Below are 18,978 nucleotides of genomic sequence, written 5' to 3'. Positions count from 1 at the left end.
AAGAAAAACAATAAATCAAAGGCAAAATTGAATATCTAAGCCTGTCAGCCGGGCCCAGCTTAAACAAACACAGATATCAAAATAATCAGACAAACAGACCTTACTTGGATGTTCTGATGGCGGTTTTGGTACGGAAGAGAGAAAAGCCGTTGGTATTTTGAAGCAATTCGCGCGGTGTGACTGCTTATTCTTAACTATAGGAGAAACGGGAGAAAAAGTTAAATAGAGGAAAACAAAAGAAAAAAACTCTTCTCTGATCGAACCCGAACAGGAGGCGTCCCCCACTGTTTCAATTGGCGTTCTCCGTTGATTAGATGGTTTTCCGCTGTTTTCCAGCCAGGCCTCGTGCCTGAGTCCGGAGCCGTAGCAACAAGCGTGTCCTTCACCGCCAGTTAAACTGGACAAAAGAACGATAAGTTTCGTTTTTCGCTGATTTTTATAGCTTTCAGCGTCCGGCGGGGAAACAGTGTGGCTCCCGCACACGCGCAGAACTTGTGTCCGGATATTCGGCGCTGCTTCCAGGAGCAGGGAATCCTGGGAAATGAAGTTGTAGCTGGCGCTGATGTTTAAATATGCTCTTCAGAGCGCAGATGACACAGTCTTTTGGAGAAATTACTGCATAGTAATTTCCACATGAGGGCATGCTGGCGCTGGAATATATTCCAGCTTTTCAGAGCAGATGATACAGTCTTTTGGAGAAAATACTGAGTAGCAATTTCTCATGAGGGCAGACCCTCAACAGTGTGTGTGTGTGTGTGTGTGTGTGTGTGTGTGTGTGTGTGTGTGTGTGTGTGTGTGTGTGTGTGTGTGGATGGGTGGATGGATGGATAGATGGATGTGTGGGTGTGTGGGTGGGTGGATGGATGGATGATGGATGGATGGATGGATGGATGGATGGATAATGGATGGGTGGGTGGATGGATCATGAATGGATGGATGATGGGTTGGTGGATGGATGGATGATTATAACATAATAATTCTTGCATCATGCTGATATAAATGGGTAAATTGACATAATCAGAGACCAAATCTAGTTTTAAAGTGAAATTTCTGTCATTTGCTTCCTCTCTCATCTCCTTTTCTTCTTATCAACCCTGATTTCTGTTTTCAAATCATCTTCCTATAAACATCTTATCTGTGATGTCTGGCTTCATAGGAGCAGCTTCTGTGAAACCCGAGATGCTTTTTTTGGGATTTGAACCTGAAGCTTCTGGTCTGATGCAACCTTTCAGCATTTCCCTGGTCCTGCGTCCCACCCACTGTTTTCCTTTTGGTCCAGTTTGTTTCGGGTCGGCAGCCATAACTCAGATCCAGAATGCCAGGGGTGACCTCACAGTCACAGGCGAGGGCTAATTACTGCTCTGCACGCTTCCGAACGTGGAAACAGCAGCTTCACAAATGACAGGAGGAAATGTCACTGACTTCTGGGTAACTTTAGACATCGTTGATCGAGCAAACACAGAGACGGATCTCAGCAGGATGGTTAAGAGCTGCGTTACTTTGTGTTCGTTAGTGTGGATTACTCAGAACATAACCGGTCACTAATAAGAAAACTTTTAGGAGTTGTGAATGTTAGATTATAAAGAAGTGACTTTACAAGCTGAGTGATAAAGCTCAGAGATGATCTGGTTAAAACCTTAAAAATAACTAACTGGTGTTTTTTAGTCATAAATAAAGAATAAAAAAAATCAAGGGTATTTTGAAGGTTTTAAAAGCACCTGTATCACAGAATCTGGACAAAATTATCTGAGAGAGATTAGAAAAAACAATCAGCAGGAGTAAGATCCGTTTCCGTGCAGAAAAATAACTCTAAAGAGGTGAAACTCTCAGCGGTGTTGTAGAAGTTTTGGTTGTATTTTCTGTGCCAGTGAGCGTTCAGGCCGTCAACATCAAAATCTGAAGTGTGAAGAGGTTCGGTTACAGATTATCAGCTTCACATTTCCTCTGTTCTACACCTCTGCTTCCAATTATCAAACTGTATTACTGCATCCATCCAACTGGAAATATTACTCACTGCTGCAGATTGGTTACTTCTCCTCCTGTAATGTCTCATAAAATGTCATATAAATGGAAATGATGTCAGTGACCCAGGTGGAAACAAGGCAGGAGAAGCTTCATCTGAACTCTAAACAAAGAGACGGATTATTACTGAGTAGGAAGAAGACTATTTTATTCTAACAAACTTCGGCTAGTTACAGAAGATTAATTTCGTCGTAAAACACTAAAAGGGATGAGCAGATGCTCAGGAAGGCAGCTGGTCTGTCTTCTGCAGCACTGGAATCAGTGACACCAGTTCCTTTTGTTGGGTGGAGAGCATCCTCTCCGTCCCTCTGGATGGACAGCAGAGCTCTGCTCTGATTGGCTCATTGATTTCTGGACAAACTCACCAAACTAATAGTCCTCATAGGCCCCAAAAATGATTTTTTATTAATATATACAAATGCTTTTATTGTGAAAATGTATAATTGATAACCTTGTGTAGCATCACAATAGAATTTGGATGGACCCATCAGGTAGTGGAGACATCCACTTTTAACTGTTATGTTCCAAAAACACATGATTATTGAAACCACAGCAGACCTCAGCCAAAATTACAAAGCCTGTACGATATGTTTAGACATGAAGTCATCCATGCACACACATACTCACGACAGGACACACGTGATCCAAAATCTGAGAACCCAGCGGGAGCGGACGGAAGTTCACCCCTCTTTTGGCACGATTCGAGTTGGTGGTCAGCTATTTTGGTTGAAACGATGTCTAAATCAATAGGATTTTTGTGCGGTTTAAATTTGGTTTTGTGGACCCATAGATAAATGGGTGCTTTGTTACCTTTGGAGAGCTCACTGAGAAACACGACCGGAGAGCGTGGCTTAGTTGGTAGGTCAGGACCTGCTTTTTCCTGCAAAAGGTTATTAATCAGTTAACCAGAGGTGACTGTTGTGTGACCAGGATTTGGAGCAGACTGTAGGTCAGGATGAGAAGCCCTCAGATCATGAGGAGTCATACCCTGCTGGTATCTTATGCCATGTCTGTTGAACAGGACAGGAAGGATACACAGGAATATTGTTGAGGCCCTAGAGAGCCTGCTCACTAGAAAAAGTCCCAGCGCCACCAGACTGAACTGGCTGGAACCACGAGTGACAGATGGACATCAAGGTATCTGGCGGTCCCCTGGATGTGGCACCCAGATGGAACCCAGATCCACACGGTCGAGTTAGATAGTGCTGCTGAGAAAGCAGACAGAGACATGTGACTAGCAAGAGCAACATCATCTGTCCTGAAGACTGAAACCAAGAATGTTTTAGGTTAAAGATAGATGCAGGCTTATGAGGATCCGGAGCTCCCAGGAAGGTCCCCGGTTGACACACAGGTGCATTCAGAGAGATCAGGGTCCACCAGCAGATTTACAGGGTAACATCTGACCTCCCTTTTGGTAGGTGTTTCACCCACCTGAAGTTTAGAGGTCATCAGCGCCTGCTGTAGTGGGGTAAGGTCAGTGAGTGCATCGGCCCCCCCTTCGGTGGGTAGTGGATCCCACCTCAGAGCACAGAGCGTCAGCTGGAGTCTCTGAGCCACCATCAGCTCTCCCTGTGACAGGGTGTGGAGTCATCGGTGGAGCATCCTTGCCAGCATCAGCTCCGCCTGGATCGGCAGGGACTCCCGGTCCCTGCAGGATCTGAGCTGTCGAGGCCACAGAGGCTCTGTGGCCATCACTGATCTTAGAGAGGCTGGTTTCTCCCATCAGTCCGAAGCACGAGCGGCCAACACTTGAAAGAGAGATGACACGAGCACAGGATAGAGCACGCAGCTCTGGAACAGAGTCAAAACCCTGCGAAAGATGTTGAAAAGCTTTTGGGTCAAAAGGGTTCAAGATCATCCCGCTGACAGCAGGATGCTGGAGCTGAAGACTGACAAGGTCATTTACAGAAAAGCCAAGTTGAACAGACACAAATCCTTCAGGTGGTTTTAAAATGGGGTCATTCGGGGGCCACAAGGGTTTCAGGGCCCATGATGTGTCCACCTTCTCACCCCGAGAGGCAAGCTGGTCTGTACAAGCGTTGAAATGGCCGTTGAGGAAGTTCTCTGGCGGAAGTCGAGTGTCAAAGCTGAGATTCTGCCCATCCATGTAACTGGTGAGGTGTTCACCTGTCCACATGGTGGAAAGAGAAAGATTATTGCGATCAGGATAACTTAACACAAGCTGTTGTTTGTCTCGGTCGACTACTGAGGTAGGAGCTTCAGCTATGTTAGAGAAATCAGCAGATTGTGACTGTGATGGAAGCTGAATCTGTGGTGGCAAAAGTTCTGAACCAGGTGGCGAACATGGTGTCCCCACCTGCTCAGAGCTACCAACCGTGAGACAGTGGCGGTCCGGAGGCAGAGCCGCGGGCAGAGGCAGGTCCCCCTCTGACCAGAGCTCTCCCTTTTCCTCATCAATGAAAGCATTAATGCGGCTCAGAAAGTCCATGCCAAGGGTGAAGTCCATCCTTGCATGGTCGGAGATGTGAACCGGGTGTGTCAGAGTCACGGGGTCGAGAGTTATCTGGAGATCGAACCTAGAAGACAAGATTGAGTCATGAGAGGAAGTCCTGTCAATTACAGAACATGGTGTGATTTCTGGGGGCCTGACCCCCCCCCCCCCCCTCCACAAGAAATGCAAATGCGATCGAACATGGCTCGTGTTACCAGTGTAAAGTCTGAACTTGTGTCAAGAAGTGTGTCGCAGAATAGATTCTGGGTCAGCTTGACTGACACCAGAGATTTACCACCTTTCTCCTGGGGCACTAGGTGTCCCAAGAACTTTATGGGAGACTCGGCAACAGGGTGAACGTCAGGAACAGGCTCTGTTTCCTGATGGAGAGTCCCCTCTGTTACCGGATTGGGATTTCTGGAAGCAGACCAACATCAGAGGGCGTTACACCTGGTATAACAAAACGATACTGTGAAATTATGTGTGGCTTGTTAGTCAGAGATGAGAGTGTTTGCTTTAAATCGGAGCCAAGTAAAACATCAGAATATTTTGATTCTTGTTTATCTGGCGGGAGATCCGAGGAGCATGTAGTTATCACTCGTTTTCTCTGCTGCATGCTTGTTTTAATCTCGATATCGTTGACTTCCTGACGCAGTTTGGAGAGCTGAGTTATCATCTCAGCCGTCTGCATTTGAAACTGGCTTCTCATCTCAACGAGCTGAATTTGGGACTGGCTTCTCATCTCTAGGATCAGGGATGTTAATAGCTTAATTTCCTCTGAGCTCATTTTAAAAACAATGTACAGCCCTTTAATTTATCATAAAATTAATGGAAGCTGAATTCAGTTGTTAATAACTGAGCTGTGTTACAGGAGAAATTTTTGTTTGAACAAAATTGGAACAACATAGGAACCTTATTTTGAGAAATAGGCTTATTAGTGAACAACAAAGAACAGAAAAGAAAATGAAATGAAATGAACTTTATTGAGCCGGGTGTTAAAACCGCCACAAGATGGCAGCATCGATCAGCTAAGGAACTGTGGTTAATGGACGGAGGCCTGATGCTTCACTCCTCAACCAGATTCCTGGGCGAGCTAAGCTGTTGAAGCTAACTCTTGGTTATAGCTAAAACACAGTGATTTTAATACCGAATATTTACCCAAAAGGATTAAGCGAAGACGCTACGGTCAGCAGCGGCCTGTTTGATCGCTCGGTTCTACCGAAGTAAACCCTATCTTCTACGACAGCGTCACTATATGTTTTTAGCTTCATTGGCGGCCACGAGTCGAACTAACTCTGGATTTTTTTTAGGTATTTCCCCTTTGATAAGGTGATTTCCTCGTCAGCTGCGGCGCGCCGTGCACTGGCAGGTTGACTGCTGGATGAAGCTGTATTTTCCGGTGTTCAGACGGAAAGCTATTGTTTGCTATCTTGTCTAAAACTGAACCTTCTTGTTCGTTTTAAACTAGCAGGTGCGCGCAGGAGCGGTAGTGACGAATTTGTACAAAACCACTCGATCAGACTAAATCTGAACGTTCCCGAAAGCTTAAGATAAGTGCTTTTAAGCTGTATCGGAGAACGGGATGTTAGCCAGCTGTTAAGGCTGATTAGCTACTAGCTTTTGCTAGCGTGAGGAGAGGGAGAATTGATTCTTTATGGCATCAGAGGCGTGCCACAACCCGTGCACGCGGATTGGGTCCACATCGCGCGTGTGAACGGGACTCGCGAGTGAAAATATACATGGCGAGAGGTCATTTGTGCACTGAGAGGGAGCAAACTGTGTCTGTGAGCGCACAAGGAAGTGCACAAGTGACAAACCTGCGTGCGCGCGTTGCCAACGAGCACACGGCAGAGGAAAACGTGCGCGCGCGGCAGCCCCTCTGCGCGCGCAGCAACCTCTCTGTGCGCTCGGTTTCTGACTCCTCTCGCTCGGCTGTAAGGGGTTTTGGCACTCTGGAGGCGTGGCCTGAGGCAGATCTTCTCTGTCCTCTGATTGGTTAGTTTACCCCGCACTTTACCCTCTACCTATCTATATAAAAGAATCTGGTATTCAGTAGTTGCTGGCATAGCTCAGCTGGGAGAGTGGGTGACTCTCCCTCTGGAGGATCCAGGTTTGAGTCCAGGCAAGGCAAATAGAGTAGATGTTGTGTTATTATTTTTCCTAATTCCTGTGATATTATTTTACAGTTGTGACCGTTCTATCGCGTCAGACCCGTGCCACAACCTGTGCACGCGGATTGGGTCCACAGCGCGCGTGTGAACGGGACTCGCGAGCGAAAATATACATGGCGAGAGGTCATTTGTGCACTGAGAGGGAGCAAACTGTGTCTGTGAGCGCACAAGGATGTGCACAAGTGACAAACCTGCATGCGCGCGTTGTCAACGAGCACACGGCAGAGAAAAACGTGCGCGCGCGGCAGCCTCTGTGCGCGCTCGGCAGCCTCTCTGCGCGCTCGGTTTCTGACTCCTGCTCGCTCGGCTGTAAGGGCTTTTGGCACTCTGGAGGCGTGGCATGTGGCAGATCTTCTCTGTCCTCTGATTGGTTAGTTTACCCCGCACTTTACCCTCTACCTATCTATATAAAAAAGTCTGATATTCAGTAGTTGCTGGGAGAGCGGGTGACTCTCGCCCCGGAGGATCCAGGTTCGAGTCCGGGCAAGGAAAATGCAGTAGATATCATGTTAATTTTTCTTAATTCCAGGTATTTTACAGTTGTGACCATTCAACTGTCATTAAACGTCCGAATGTTTGCTGGGCAGTGTTTTAAAAAGTGCACATAAGCTAGATGGTTTTAACCATATAAAATTACATTTTTTGTGATACTGGAAAAATACATACTGAAATAAAACTACTGATTGAAAACTTTATGACAGTGGTTGTACAATATATGACTCACTAATACACTGCAAACTCCCTTAGAGTGGGGCTTCCAGAGAGAGAGAGAGAGAGAGAGAGAGAGAGAGGGAGAGAGAGAGAGAGAGAGAGAGAGAGAGAGAGAAGTTCTTGCCTCATTAATGAATTGTTTATTTTTTTCAGTATTTAATTGACAAATTATCCTTTCAAATAATTAATTGATGAGTTACATAATGTCCATTTAGAATTTTTTTTTTTGTTTTTTTTTTTTACCGTGTCCTGTCTGGCTGTGAAGCAAGCAGAATTGATGTCTGAATGCTGGTGACAAGCCTTACAGATTTATTCTCAGGTGGAGCATCAAAGCGTTTGCTTTTAATGTCACGCCTGATACTTAAAACTTTATTGTTATTGTTGTTGAATGCTTTGTAATTCCGACCAGACACGGAGACAGAGGTGAAAGAGAGAGGAAAAGAAAAGGTGGGGAGAGAGAGAGAGGGGGGGGGGGGTCCACAAAAATAAACAATAATGAACAAGAGTCTGCTTCTAGACCTGCAGAAAAAAGACAAAAAAAAAACAAAGGGACACAAAAAAGGGACACAACAACAATACAACAAGATCTACCTATCACTGCGTCAACTTGATGAAAAGAAAAAATATATATATATAATCAACATTGCTTAACTGAAGAATCACGATAATAAATCACAACGCATTAAGTGCCCACCATAGTCTTAAGACCTGTGTTTAACGTGCCCAAGCCCATACTTTTGAGAGCACCAAGTGAGCACCTGTGTGTGTACACGCACTTGTTTATGTAAGGTTTATCTATAGGAGCGTCCAACAGAGAGTGTGAGGGACCACAGATCCGCCCCCCAAAGATGCGCAGGAGACGGGGGGAGCTCCAAGTCCCAGAGATCCAGGCGCTGCCCCAGAACGCAGGAACACCAAGGAGACTGCAACCAGGAAGGCCCCCGCCCCCCTCGAGAGGCACAGAGGATCGCCCCGGGGGGCCACAACCAGCAGCCGGCAGAGTCCCCGGAGATATCAGCGGCAAGCCCACAGGCCCGCCCGCAGCCGCCCACCCCCTAGCCGGCCGAGCCCGGGACCCAGTGACCCGGGACCCAGGGGCGACCACCCCCGCCGGGGACCCAGCAGAGCCCAGGGACCCAGACCCCACCAGGCAGCCACCGGGATCTAACAGGCAGATGCCAAAATTTTAAACCCCCAGACCCGGTTGCCATGAACACTCAGGCAGACCAAGGCACAAGCCCCCACACCAGGTGTGGCAGGGGGAGGGGGGACAGAGATCTATATCGTCAAGAGAAGTTCCAGGAGAGGGGAGGACCCAAAGGCCCCACCTGACATATACAGTCATACACAAACACAGTCACACGCTCCCTCCCTCATGCTCACACATGCACATACAACCCAAGACTTACAAAAATGCACGCCGGACACCCACTCATGCTCCCCATACACACCCTATTCACTCTGGTCCCGGTACTGCTGCACATTGGGTACAACCATCACCGGTAACCAGAGTTTGACCCTTTCTGCTGGGGTGCTGATGAGCAGGCTCCCCCGCCCAACGCTGAGCACAGCAACCCACCACCCCAGACCCCAACCAGACGGCCAGATCTCCCTCCTAGCCTCCAGCCCCAGGAAGCCTAGTAACAACAGAGGTGGCTAAGACCCCTAGTCTCCCTCTGCCTGCTCCAATATAGTGTTGTGTGATCATGAGGTGTATTCCATGGCTGTGGTGAGTGGGCAGTGCGGGCATCATCCAGCATATGCCAGCTGATGCCACCACACCACCCCACTTACACCCTCAGCCATCAGTGTCTAAGTGCGGTTTAAAATTGGAAGTGGGCACCGGCACTCGGGAGGAGGCTGAAATATCCCCCTGCCAAATGCCGTTGAATGTGCTCACTCCCAAGGCCCTAAGTGTGTGTTTGTGTGGAATGTCGTCAGTGGAAGTGTATAAGGTGCAAATAAAATTGGGGGGCAGGTTTCCACAGGAATGCGGAAATGGGGTCCATACCCGCACTCCCTGACTTGCCCACCCCCCAAGGTCCTATGTGTATGTTTGTGTGATGATGTGAGGGAGCAGGAGGAGAGAAATATGCGGGTATGGGGAGGAATGGCTGGTTGGGCTTAGCCCTCCAGGGAGCCAGCTCCCCTACTGGCCCCAATAGGCACCTCTGTTGTCAAACTGCCACCCAGGGCATGGAGACCCCAGCCCACCCTGCCAGGGCCCAAAGCAGCAGCATTACAGAGCCTGACGGAGTCCGAGGGCACCAACCCAGCCCCACCCCAGCAGAATATCTATGCCCACCCCTGCATTTGCACAACTTCCAGAACATATAAGACATGGGACATCCAGGTAAGGTTGGGTCCTCCCCCTCCTGGACCTCCCCCTCCCCTGTGATGGAACGGCAGAGGAGCCAAGGCCTACCTGAGGCCCCCGAACCCGGGCCAGGCACTACTGGGTGTCCCTGCCTTCTTCCCGGCAGCATACATGTCAGGACCCGACCCCCAAGGCCCCGCCCAGATCCCCACACGGGGCCGGCCACCCCCAAACCCCGAGCCCCCAGGCCCCCACCCAGACCCGCCCAGGGGCATTGCAGCCGCCAGGCAGTGACCCATGGCCGCCGCCAAGATCCCCAAGAGGCCCCACTCACAACCGCCAGCAGTCCACCCCCCGAGGCAACCCAAGCACCTCCAGAGGGGGGCAACGGCCCCCCAGTCCCAGACACCCCCAGTGAACCCACCTCCAGGGAACATCCAGATACTCCAAACTCAGACCCCACACCCCCCCACCCACACCATCCCGCAGGACAACATCAACGGCCCCCCACCCTCGCTATGTGATGGAACCGATCAAAGGAGCCCAGAGAGATTCATCTGAAGTGGAAGCAGAGGCTATATCAAGTGCAATATGATCTAACAAAAGATTTCTATACTGGTTAATGCAGAGATTTTCTCTATTTTTCCAATTCAAGAGGATAGTTTTCTTAGCGATGCATATGGCAGTCAGAACCACGTGAACCAAAGATGTTGCAATCGGGACATCGTCCAGCTTCCCCAGTAAACAAAGAGAGGGGGAAGTTGGGATATGACATTTCAGACATTTTGACAGATCCTCACATACTCTACCCCAAAATTCCTGGACAGGTGGGCAGGACCACAGTGCATGAATGTAATTGTCAGGAATGTTGTTTGTGCAGTGTGTACAGGTGTCAGACGACACAAACCCCATCTTGAACATCCGATGACCTGTATAGTGTACTCTGTGTAGAATTTTGTACTGAATTAATTGTAAATTGGGGTGTCTGATCATTTTAAAAGTTTTTAAACAAGTTTGGGACCAGAAGTCCTGGTCAAAGCTGACTGATAGATCCACCTCCCATTTTTCAATAGGGATTACTATTCTATCGTCTATTTTGGACAGTGTCTTATATACTTTAGACAGTAGTTTGGGGGGTTTGAGATTATAAAAGTCTAATACCCTTGGTGGTGTTTGTAATTCTATTTTATTGAGCTTAAATTTTTGTTTGACTACAGATTTAATTTGGTGATATTCTAAAAAGCTATTCTTATCTATTCCAAATTGGGAGACTATTTGATTAAATGGGATGAAGTCCAATCCTTCATATATGTGTTCCAGGTATAGGATTCCTTTATTTTTCCAGTCCGGAAGATTCATCATTTTGTTGTTTTGCAAAATGTCAGGATTATTCCAGATAGGTGTGCGTCTGCATGGTACTAGTGAAGACTCTGTCATTTTAAGATACTCCCACCATGCTGTCAGAGAGGTGCTGATACTAATACTTTTGAAGCTTTCATGTTTTCTTATGCTTGAGCTAATAAATGGTAAGTCTGAAAGCTCTATCGTATTGCAAAGTGTCTGTTCTATATCTAAACAGGACTCGTCTAATGGGTTATCTTGCAACCATCTTGGTATATATTGCAGCCTGTTGGCTAAGAAATAATAATAAAAGTTGGGTAAATCCAGTCCTCCTCTGTCTTTGGTCTTCTGAAGCGTTTTTAAGCTAATTCGTGGAGGTTTATCCTGCCAAAGGAATTTAGTAATTGAGGAGTCCAGAGATTTAAACCAGTCAGCTGGTGGTTTGTTTGGGATCATCGAAAATAAGTAATTTATTCTGGGTAAGACCATCATTTTAATTGTAGCCACTCTCCCCATGAGTGATATTGGTAAGGATTTCCATCTTGCAAGATCATCTTCCACTTTCCTTAAAAGTGGGATGTAGTTTAGTTTGGTTAGATCTGCTAACTTGGGAGAGATATTAATTCCCAGGTATGTGATATTCCCTGACTCCAATTGTGTATTAAGCAAATTGACAAATGAGAAATTAATTGGTAGAACTGTGGATTTTAACCAGTTTATAGAGTAATCTGAAACTCTTGAAAAAGAGTTTATCAGTTCTATTGCTTGGGAGAGAGAGGATTGAGAATTCTGGAGAAAGAGTAAAACATCATCTGCATAAAGACTGATCTTATGTTCTATTTTCTTACACTTTATCCCTTTAATATCTGTTGTTTGCCTAATTGCTGCTGCTAGTGGTTCGATAAAGATAGCAAAAAGTGAGGGGGAGAGTGGGCATCCCTGCCTGGTCCCCCTCTGAAGACAGAATCTAGCTGATATTTGGTCGTTCGTCCTGACACGTGCTGTTGGTGAACTGTATAATGTTTCTAGCCAGTTTATGAAGAATTTCCCAAAGCCAAATTTATGTAAAGTTGCAAATAAGAACTTCCAGTTAACTCTATCAAAAGCTTTTTCTGCATCTAGAGATAATATACTAGTTTCTATGTTTCTACTGTAAGAGAAATCTATCAAATTAAGTAATCTACGTGAGTTTGTGGATGACTGTATACCTTTAATGAAACCAATTTGGTCAGGGTGTATTATGAAGGGGGTTACCTTCTCTAATCTCTTGGCCAGGGCTTTACAAATTATTTTGAGATCAACATTAATAAGAGAAATTGGGCGATAGCTGGTTGGAAATGCTGGGTCTTTGCCTGGTTTTAACAAGAGACTAATATTGGCTGAATTCATGTTTGGCTGTAATCTGTAATCAGTTGTTGAACCCCCAATCCTCTGTTTGGTCTCCTTTCTTATTACAGCCCACCACTTCCAGTATGGGTTGTAACAATCTGCAGACAGATTTCTGAGTATCTCCTCCTTTGGTACACAGATCCTCACGGAGCCATGTACTGTGAACAAATAGTTTCTCCGTGATATTATCCAGCAAGGTCCCGTTTTTGTCAAAACAAGGGTGAGGTAATGAAAAAATAGAAATATTTCATTAAATTAACATTTAAATTATTTATATGCATCATTAAAATAAAATAAAAACATGTTTTGAAATATATAAAGTGCACCAAACTTGACTCAGTCCATTCAACAATTCTAAATGGACAATTATGTAACTCATCAATTAATTATTTGAAAGGATAATTTGTCAATTAAATACTGAAAAAAATAAACAATTCATTAATGAGGTACCACCTCTGCCTCAGTTTGAGCCAGGAACAACCCTGAATAAACATCTATCATAATTAGGTCACCAGTACTCCAACATTATATCTGAGGTTGGGTTGATCTTTTATCTTGCTTCACTTCCAACTAAAGCCAACAGGATCAGGTGTAGTAAATCCAGTCTAACCAGTGTCTCCTCTGGTTCCAGCATGGAGGAGACGGTGAGAACGCTGCTACAGAACCAGGACCCACTGGAAGGGCCCACAGTGGATCCGCTGGACTTGATGAAAGCCTATAAGGTTAAAGGTCATCCTTTTTGTCCCAAACGTGTTACTTTTGTTGTTGTTTAATAAAACAAAAAGAGAAAGCTTTAAAGAAGATGTGTTTCTACACCACTTGTCATAAGTGGCTTCCTGCAAAGCCTCAGTTTAGAGAAATGGAGTTTAGGTCCTTTAGACAAGCTAACGGCTAGCCTGAGTGAAGCCAAAAGGTGTTGCCATTGCCTGAAATCAGCTCAGTCTAGGCGTTACAAAGATTTCTGTGATTTTTTTTATGTAGAGCTTTCACTAGCTGTCAGCTGTTTCTCTCAACAGAGGCTGTTCAGAGGAATTAGTTGTTGCTTTTCAACAGAAACACTCTTCAAAATGGATCTCTGATCATTTATTAAGTAAAAAGTTTTGTGCATCCATGGTTTTCAGTGTCTGCTGCTGTACCTGCAGCCCACTGTTTTGTTTATGTGACTGTAAGGCATCACTCCTCAATCTGTTTTCCAGGATAAACTCCTGGAGGAGATGTGGAAACAGCAGGACAGTCTGGAGGGTCCCACTGCCACAGAGACGCCCGCTTCACCGGAGGCTGGAGACGGATCAGAGGACAGCAGCACCCTGCTGGAACGCCTCCGAGCACTGGAGGTATAACATCAACATCACACACCAGATATTCCTGGTTTTCCACCTCTTTTCCTGCTCCTGTTCAGTCACTGCTCAAATAAAACATGCCAGTTGGATTCTGCAGGAAGAACAGGTGGATTTGTACTAGCTGGGATCTCAGGGACTGCTAGAGAAGAGGATTATAAACAAAGCAGGTGTGACAGATCCATCCTGGGGTTTGATCAAAGATGGTAATTCATCACAGTTAGACATTTCTTCTTTTGTCCTCATTAGTGTTGCCAGTAATTTGTTACTTTAATCTGATTACTTTCTCTGCAACAACTAATCTAAACTTACATTTTCTATTAGAGTAGTGAGATTAAAGTTACTGTCATAGTTCCAACTGTGCTACTTTCAGTAACATTTATATTTCAGCCAATTATTTTATCAGCATTTCCTAACTGGAATTGTTATTAAATAAAAAGTTTATACAAATGACAATTGATTTTATTATGATTTAAACATTTTAGGTTAAAAACACAAAACCAAATTAAAGGGTTGTAAAGTAAAGAGAATCTGCTGATCTGGTGAATCCTGATAAAATAAAGATTAATAAGACCTGATGAGCTTTTTGTATTTTATTCTTGTTCAGCTAAAGAAGATCATTTAAAAGCATCAAAGTTACTTTAAAATTGAGATAAATCAGACAAAATCAGGAAGATAAAAGTCATCTCAGGCCACAAAAATCAGATTTATAAAATTATAAACATTCAAATGATTTCATTTGGAATTTTTCTTCTTGCCCAGCATAAAAGCACATCCATCCATCATTGTTCACTTATCCAGGATCGGGCCGCGAGGGCAGCAGCCTAAGCGGGGAGGCCCAGAATTCCCTCTCCCCAGCCACTTGGGCCAGCTCCTTCCGGGGAATCCTAAGGCATTCCCTGGCCAGCCGTGAGACATAGTCCCTCGAGTGTCTCCTGGGTCTTTCTTTAGGTTTTCTCCTGGTTGGACGTGCCCGTAAAACCTCACCAGGGACGCGTCCAGGAGAAAACTCACTTCAGCCGCTTGTATCTCCAATCTCGTTAAACATGTAAAACATTAATGAGACTAAAGTGATTCAATTCAATTCAAGTTTATTTATATAGCGCCAAATCACGACAAGAGTAGTCTCAAGGCACTTCACATAATAAACATTCCAATTCAGGTCAGTTCATTAAGCCAATCAGAAATAATGTTTCCTATATAAGGAACCCAGCAAATTGCATCAAGTCACTGACTAGTGTCAGTGACTATACAGCAATCCTCATACTAAGCATGCATTTAGCGACAGTGGAGAGGAAAACTCCCTTTTAAAAGGAAGAAACCTCCAGAGAATCCTGGCTCAGTATAAGCAGCCATCCTCCACCACTCACTGGGGATCGAGAAGACAGAGTAGACACACACACACACACACACATGCACACACACACACACACACACACACACACACACACACACACACACACACACACACACACACACGCACGCACACACGCACGCACTCACGCACACAATCACACACACACAAGACAAAGTAATGTGACTATAGTTATTGTGATGTCTTAGTAAATATTCTATTTGGTGAGAGATACAATAAACTTTATTGTATTTATCCTAGTGGATCTATAATTAAACGGATAAACTAGTATTAGCACATCCAACGTCAAGGAAAGCAAAAAGTTATTATCAGGAGAGGGAGAATGTTTAAGTGGTTAGCAGCAGTGTGCTAGACGATGGCCCCCTCCATGAGGCCACCACAGCTCAGTAGAACATCATTGTAGCTTCTTCTGGGGAGAAAACACTTAGAGAGAAAATAAAGTTAACAGCTGAAATAGCAGGAAATAATACAGTTAAAGAGCACATTGTAGAAGAAAGTAGTAGAGTGTGAAAAGTGGTCAGTGTATCCTCCAGCAGTCTAAGCCTATAGCAGCATAACTACAGAGATAACTCTGGCTAATCTATCCTATTTAGATGGAGGCATGTTGGAGTCAGGGCAAGGGAGAGCCGTCTTTACCGACTGTACACTCCACCTCCCTGTACTCCCCCACTTGTCCAGATTTAGGCTAACATCAGATTTTAACCATAGGCCCTATCAAATAAAAATGTTTTAAGCCTAGTCTTAAAAGTAGACAAAGTGTCTGCCTCACGGACTAAGGCTGGGAGCTGATTCCACAGGAGAGGAGCCTGATAACTAAAAGATCTGCCTCCCATCCTAATTTTAGATATTCTGGGAACCACCAGTAGACCTGCAGTCTGAGAGCGAAGTGCTCGGTTAGGAACATATGGAACAATCAGATCACTGATGTATGACGGAGCTTGATTATTAAGAGCTTTATAAGTGAGAAGGAGGATCTTAAAATCTATTCTGAATTTAACAGGTAGCCAATGTAGGGAAGCTACGACAGGAGAGATATGATCTCTCTTTTTAATTCTCATCAGAACTCTATCTGCAGCATTTTGGACAAGCTGAAGACTTTTAACTACATTCTGTGGACTTCCTGAGAGTAATGAATTACAGTAAGCCAGTCTTGATGTAATAAATGCATGAACTAGTTTTTCAGCATCACTCCTGGAAAGGATGCTTCTAATCTTAGCAATATTCCGAAGATGGAAAAAGGAAATCCTACAAACCTGTTTAACCTGGGATTTGAATGACATGTCCTGGTCAAAGATAACACCAAGGTTCCTTACTTTGTTCTCGGAGATTAATGTAATGCCATTCAGGTCAGGTGATTGGCTAAGCAATTTCCTTTTCTAGATTTCTGGTCCAAAGATGAGAACTTCCGTCTTGTCTTGATTTAACAGCAAAAAGTTTAGAGTGATCCAATTTTTTATGTCCTCAAGACAAGCCTGTAATCAACCCAACCAATTAGGTTCATCAGGGTTAATGGATAAATATAACTGAGTATCGTCAGCATAACAGTGGCAGTTTATCCCATGCTGTCTAATGATTTTACCAATTGGGAGCATATACATAGTAAAAAGAATTGGTCCAAGCACTGAACCCTGTGGTACTCCACAAGTAACCTTGGAGTATGAAGAAGATTTGTCATGTACATTTACAAAATGAAATCTGTCAGACAGGTAGGATTTAAACCAGCCTAACGCTGTTTCTTTGATCCCTACAACATGTTCAAGTCTTTCTAAAAGAACATTGTGATCAACTGTGTCAAATGCAGCACTGAGATCTAACAAGACTAGAACAGACACAAGATTCTTATCCGAGGCCATGAGAATATCATTTGTAACTCTCACTAATGCAGTTTCAGTGCTGTGATACTCTCTAAAACCAGACTGAAATTCCTCAAACAGAGCATTAGTGTTTAAATGCTCACATACTTGGATGGACACTATTTTCTCCAGGACTTTGGATAAAAATGGAAGGTTAGATATTGGTCTATAATTCATTGGGTATTCTGGATCCAGAGAAGGCTTCTTGAGTGAAGGTTTGATTACAGCAACCTTAAAATTCTTTGGTACATATCCATTTACTAAGGATAGATTGATTATATCTAGAATGGGGGCAGTAACCAAAGGAAATGCTTCTTTAAATAATTTGGTTGGGATTGGATCTAAAATGCAAGTTGAAAATTTAGATGAAGCTAATATTTTTGATAACTCTGAAAGCTCAACTGGATCAAAACGGTTCAAGCACAGATGAGGTTCTACAGTCACCTCTGAAGCTGCCTCACTTACTGAGGAAGAAGAAATCGCATTAGGGAGGATGCTAAAGATTTTGTTTCTAATAGAATTCATTTTACTTGTGAAAAATCCCATGAAGTCATTGCTGCTGAGGGCTAAGGGAATAGATGGCTCAGAGCTATGATTCTGTGTAAGTTTAGCAACTGTACTGAAAAGAAATTTAGGATTATTCTTATTCTCCTCAATTAACGCTGAAAAATAAGCAGTTCTAGTTTGTCGAAGCTTATTTTTCATAAAGCACAAGACTATTTTTCCAGGATAGGTAGGCCTCCTCATGGTGCGTAGAGCGCCATGTTCTCTCCAATTTCCTAGAGTTTTGTTTTAAGGCTCGTAAATGAGAATTAAACCAGGGAGCCAACTTCCTGTCCCTAATTACCTTCTTTTTTAAAGGGACAACATCATCTAATGCCACACGTAAAGAGGAATTAACATGATGAACACACACACACACACACACACACACACACACACACACACACACACACACACACACACACAAATTCAATAAGCACACGTGCCACGCCGTTACTGCAGCATTTGTTATTCCAGTCCGCGTGGCAGCGTATCGCAGATTCAGCCACACCGTAAAACAGCAATAAGTCGGTCTGAGGCAAAAGTGAACCTCATGGCTATATCTTTATCATCTTCTCCCCTAAATACATTTGATTACGCACAAGTAGGTGACCAGTTCAGGTTTACGCAGAGCAGAAGGAAGGAGAGCACTCTGGCCGCACATGTTAAACGTTCCTACTTTAAGAAAACTGTTAAATTGCATTTTTTATGTGCTACCTGGGCACTCTAAATATTTATTTAAAATTAAATCAAAGGAAATTGTAATGGTATCGAATGTTTATTAATTACTATTTAAAAAATGAAAGTGATGGGGATAAAGGTCGATCATATTTTTTTAACCCTGTCTGTTTAGCTTGACGTCTGATATATGTATATATATATAGCCATGCCCTGATGTGGGGCTGGGGGGTGCGTCGACATGGTCGGGGCATAGAAGGGGGTGCGCGGCTAAATAAGTTTGGGAACCACTGAACTAAGGCATCAGTTTATGAGGGGCTAGAACTGAAAATATTGCCCTCTGCTATATGCCTCTGAGATCCTGAGGACAGTAAAGATGGAACAGTTGATTTAAAAGATGCAACAGCATTGTCAGATAGAGACCGATTATAGTGAAGTTTACTTTCATGTCTCGAGAACTCAGTTATAAAAAACGCAAAGGTTATCAGAAAGTGGTCCGAGAGGACTGGATTATGTGGAAAGATCGTTATTTCCTCACACTCTATGCCATAAGTCATCACAAGGTCCAATGTATGATGGCAGGAGTGGGTGGAGCTATGTATTCTTTGAGTAAAACCAATTGAGTCTAAGATATTACTAAAGGCTACATTGAGGCAATCATTTTCAATGTCCACATGAATATTAAAATCCCCCACTACAATGACCTTATCAGTATTTAGCACCAAATCAGATAAAAAATCAGAGATCTGATCCAAAAACTCAGAGTAAGGGCCTGGTGGACGATATAAA

General features: G+C 44.3%; 1 protein-coding gene across 3 annotated transcripts in view; it reads left to right on the top strand.

Moving 5' to 3' along the window:
- Positions 1–18,978, top strand: part of LOC107396311 (nck-associated protein 5) — a 150,794-nt gene that overhangs the window by 20,873 nt on the left and 110,943 nt on the right. For all 3 annotated transcript variants that reach the window (XM_070552926.1, XM_070552924.1, XM_070552927.1), the window contains exons 3-4: positions 13,035–13,125; positions 13,600–13,737. In XM_070552926.1, coding sequence (XP_070409027.1) covers positions 13,035–13,125; positions 13,600–13,737 — 229 coding nt within the window. The remainder of the gene's footprint in view (positions 1–13,034; positions 13,126–13,599; positions 13,738–18,978) is intronic.

The sequence above is a fragment of the Nothobranchius furzeri genome, chromosome 7 (assembly GCF_043380555.1).
Source record: "Nothobranchius furzeri strain GRZ-AD chromosome 7, NfurGRZ-RIMD1, whole genome shotgun sequence".
Lineage (NCBI taxonomy): Eukaryota > Metazoa > Chordata > Actinopteri > Cyprinodontiformes > Nothobranchiidae > Nothobranchius > Nothobranchius furzeri.
The sequence above is the reverse complement of the archived record's forward strand: the minus strand, read 5'-3'. Positions and strand labels throughout refer to the sequence as shown.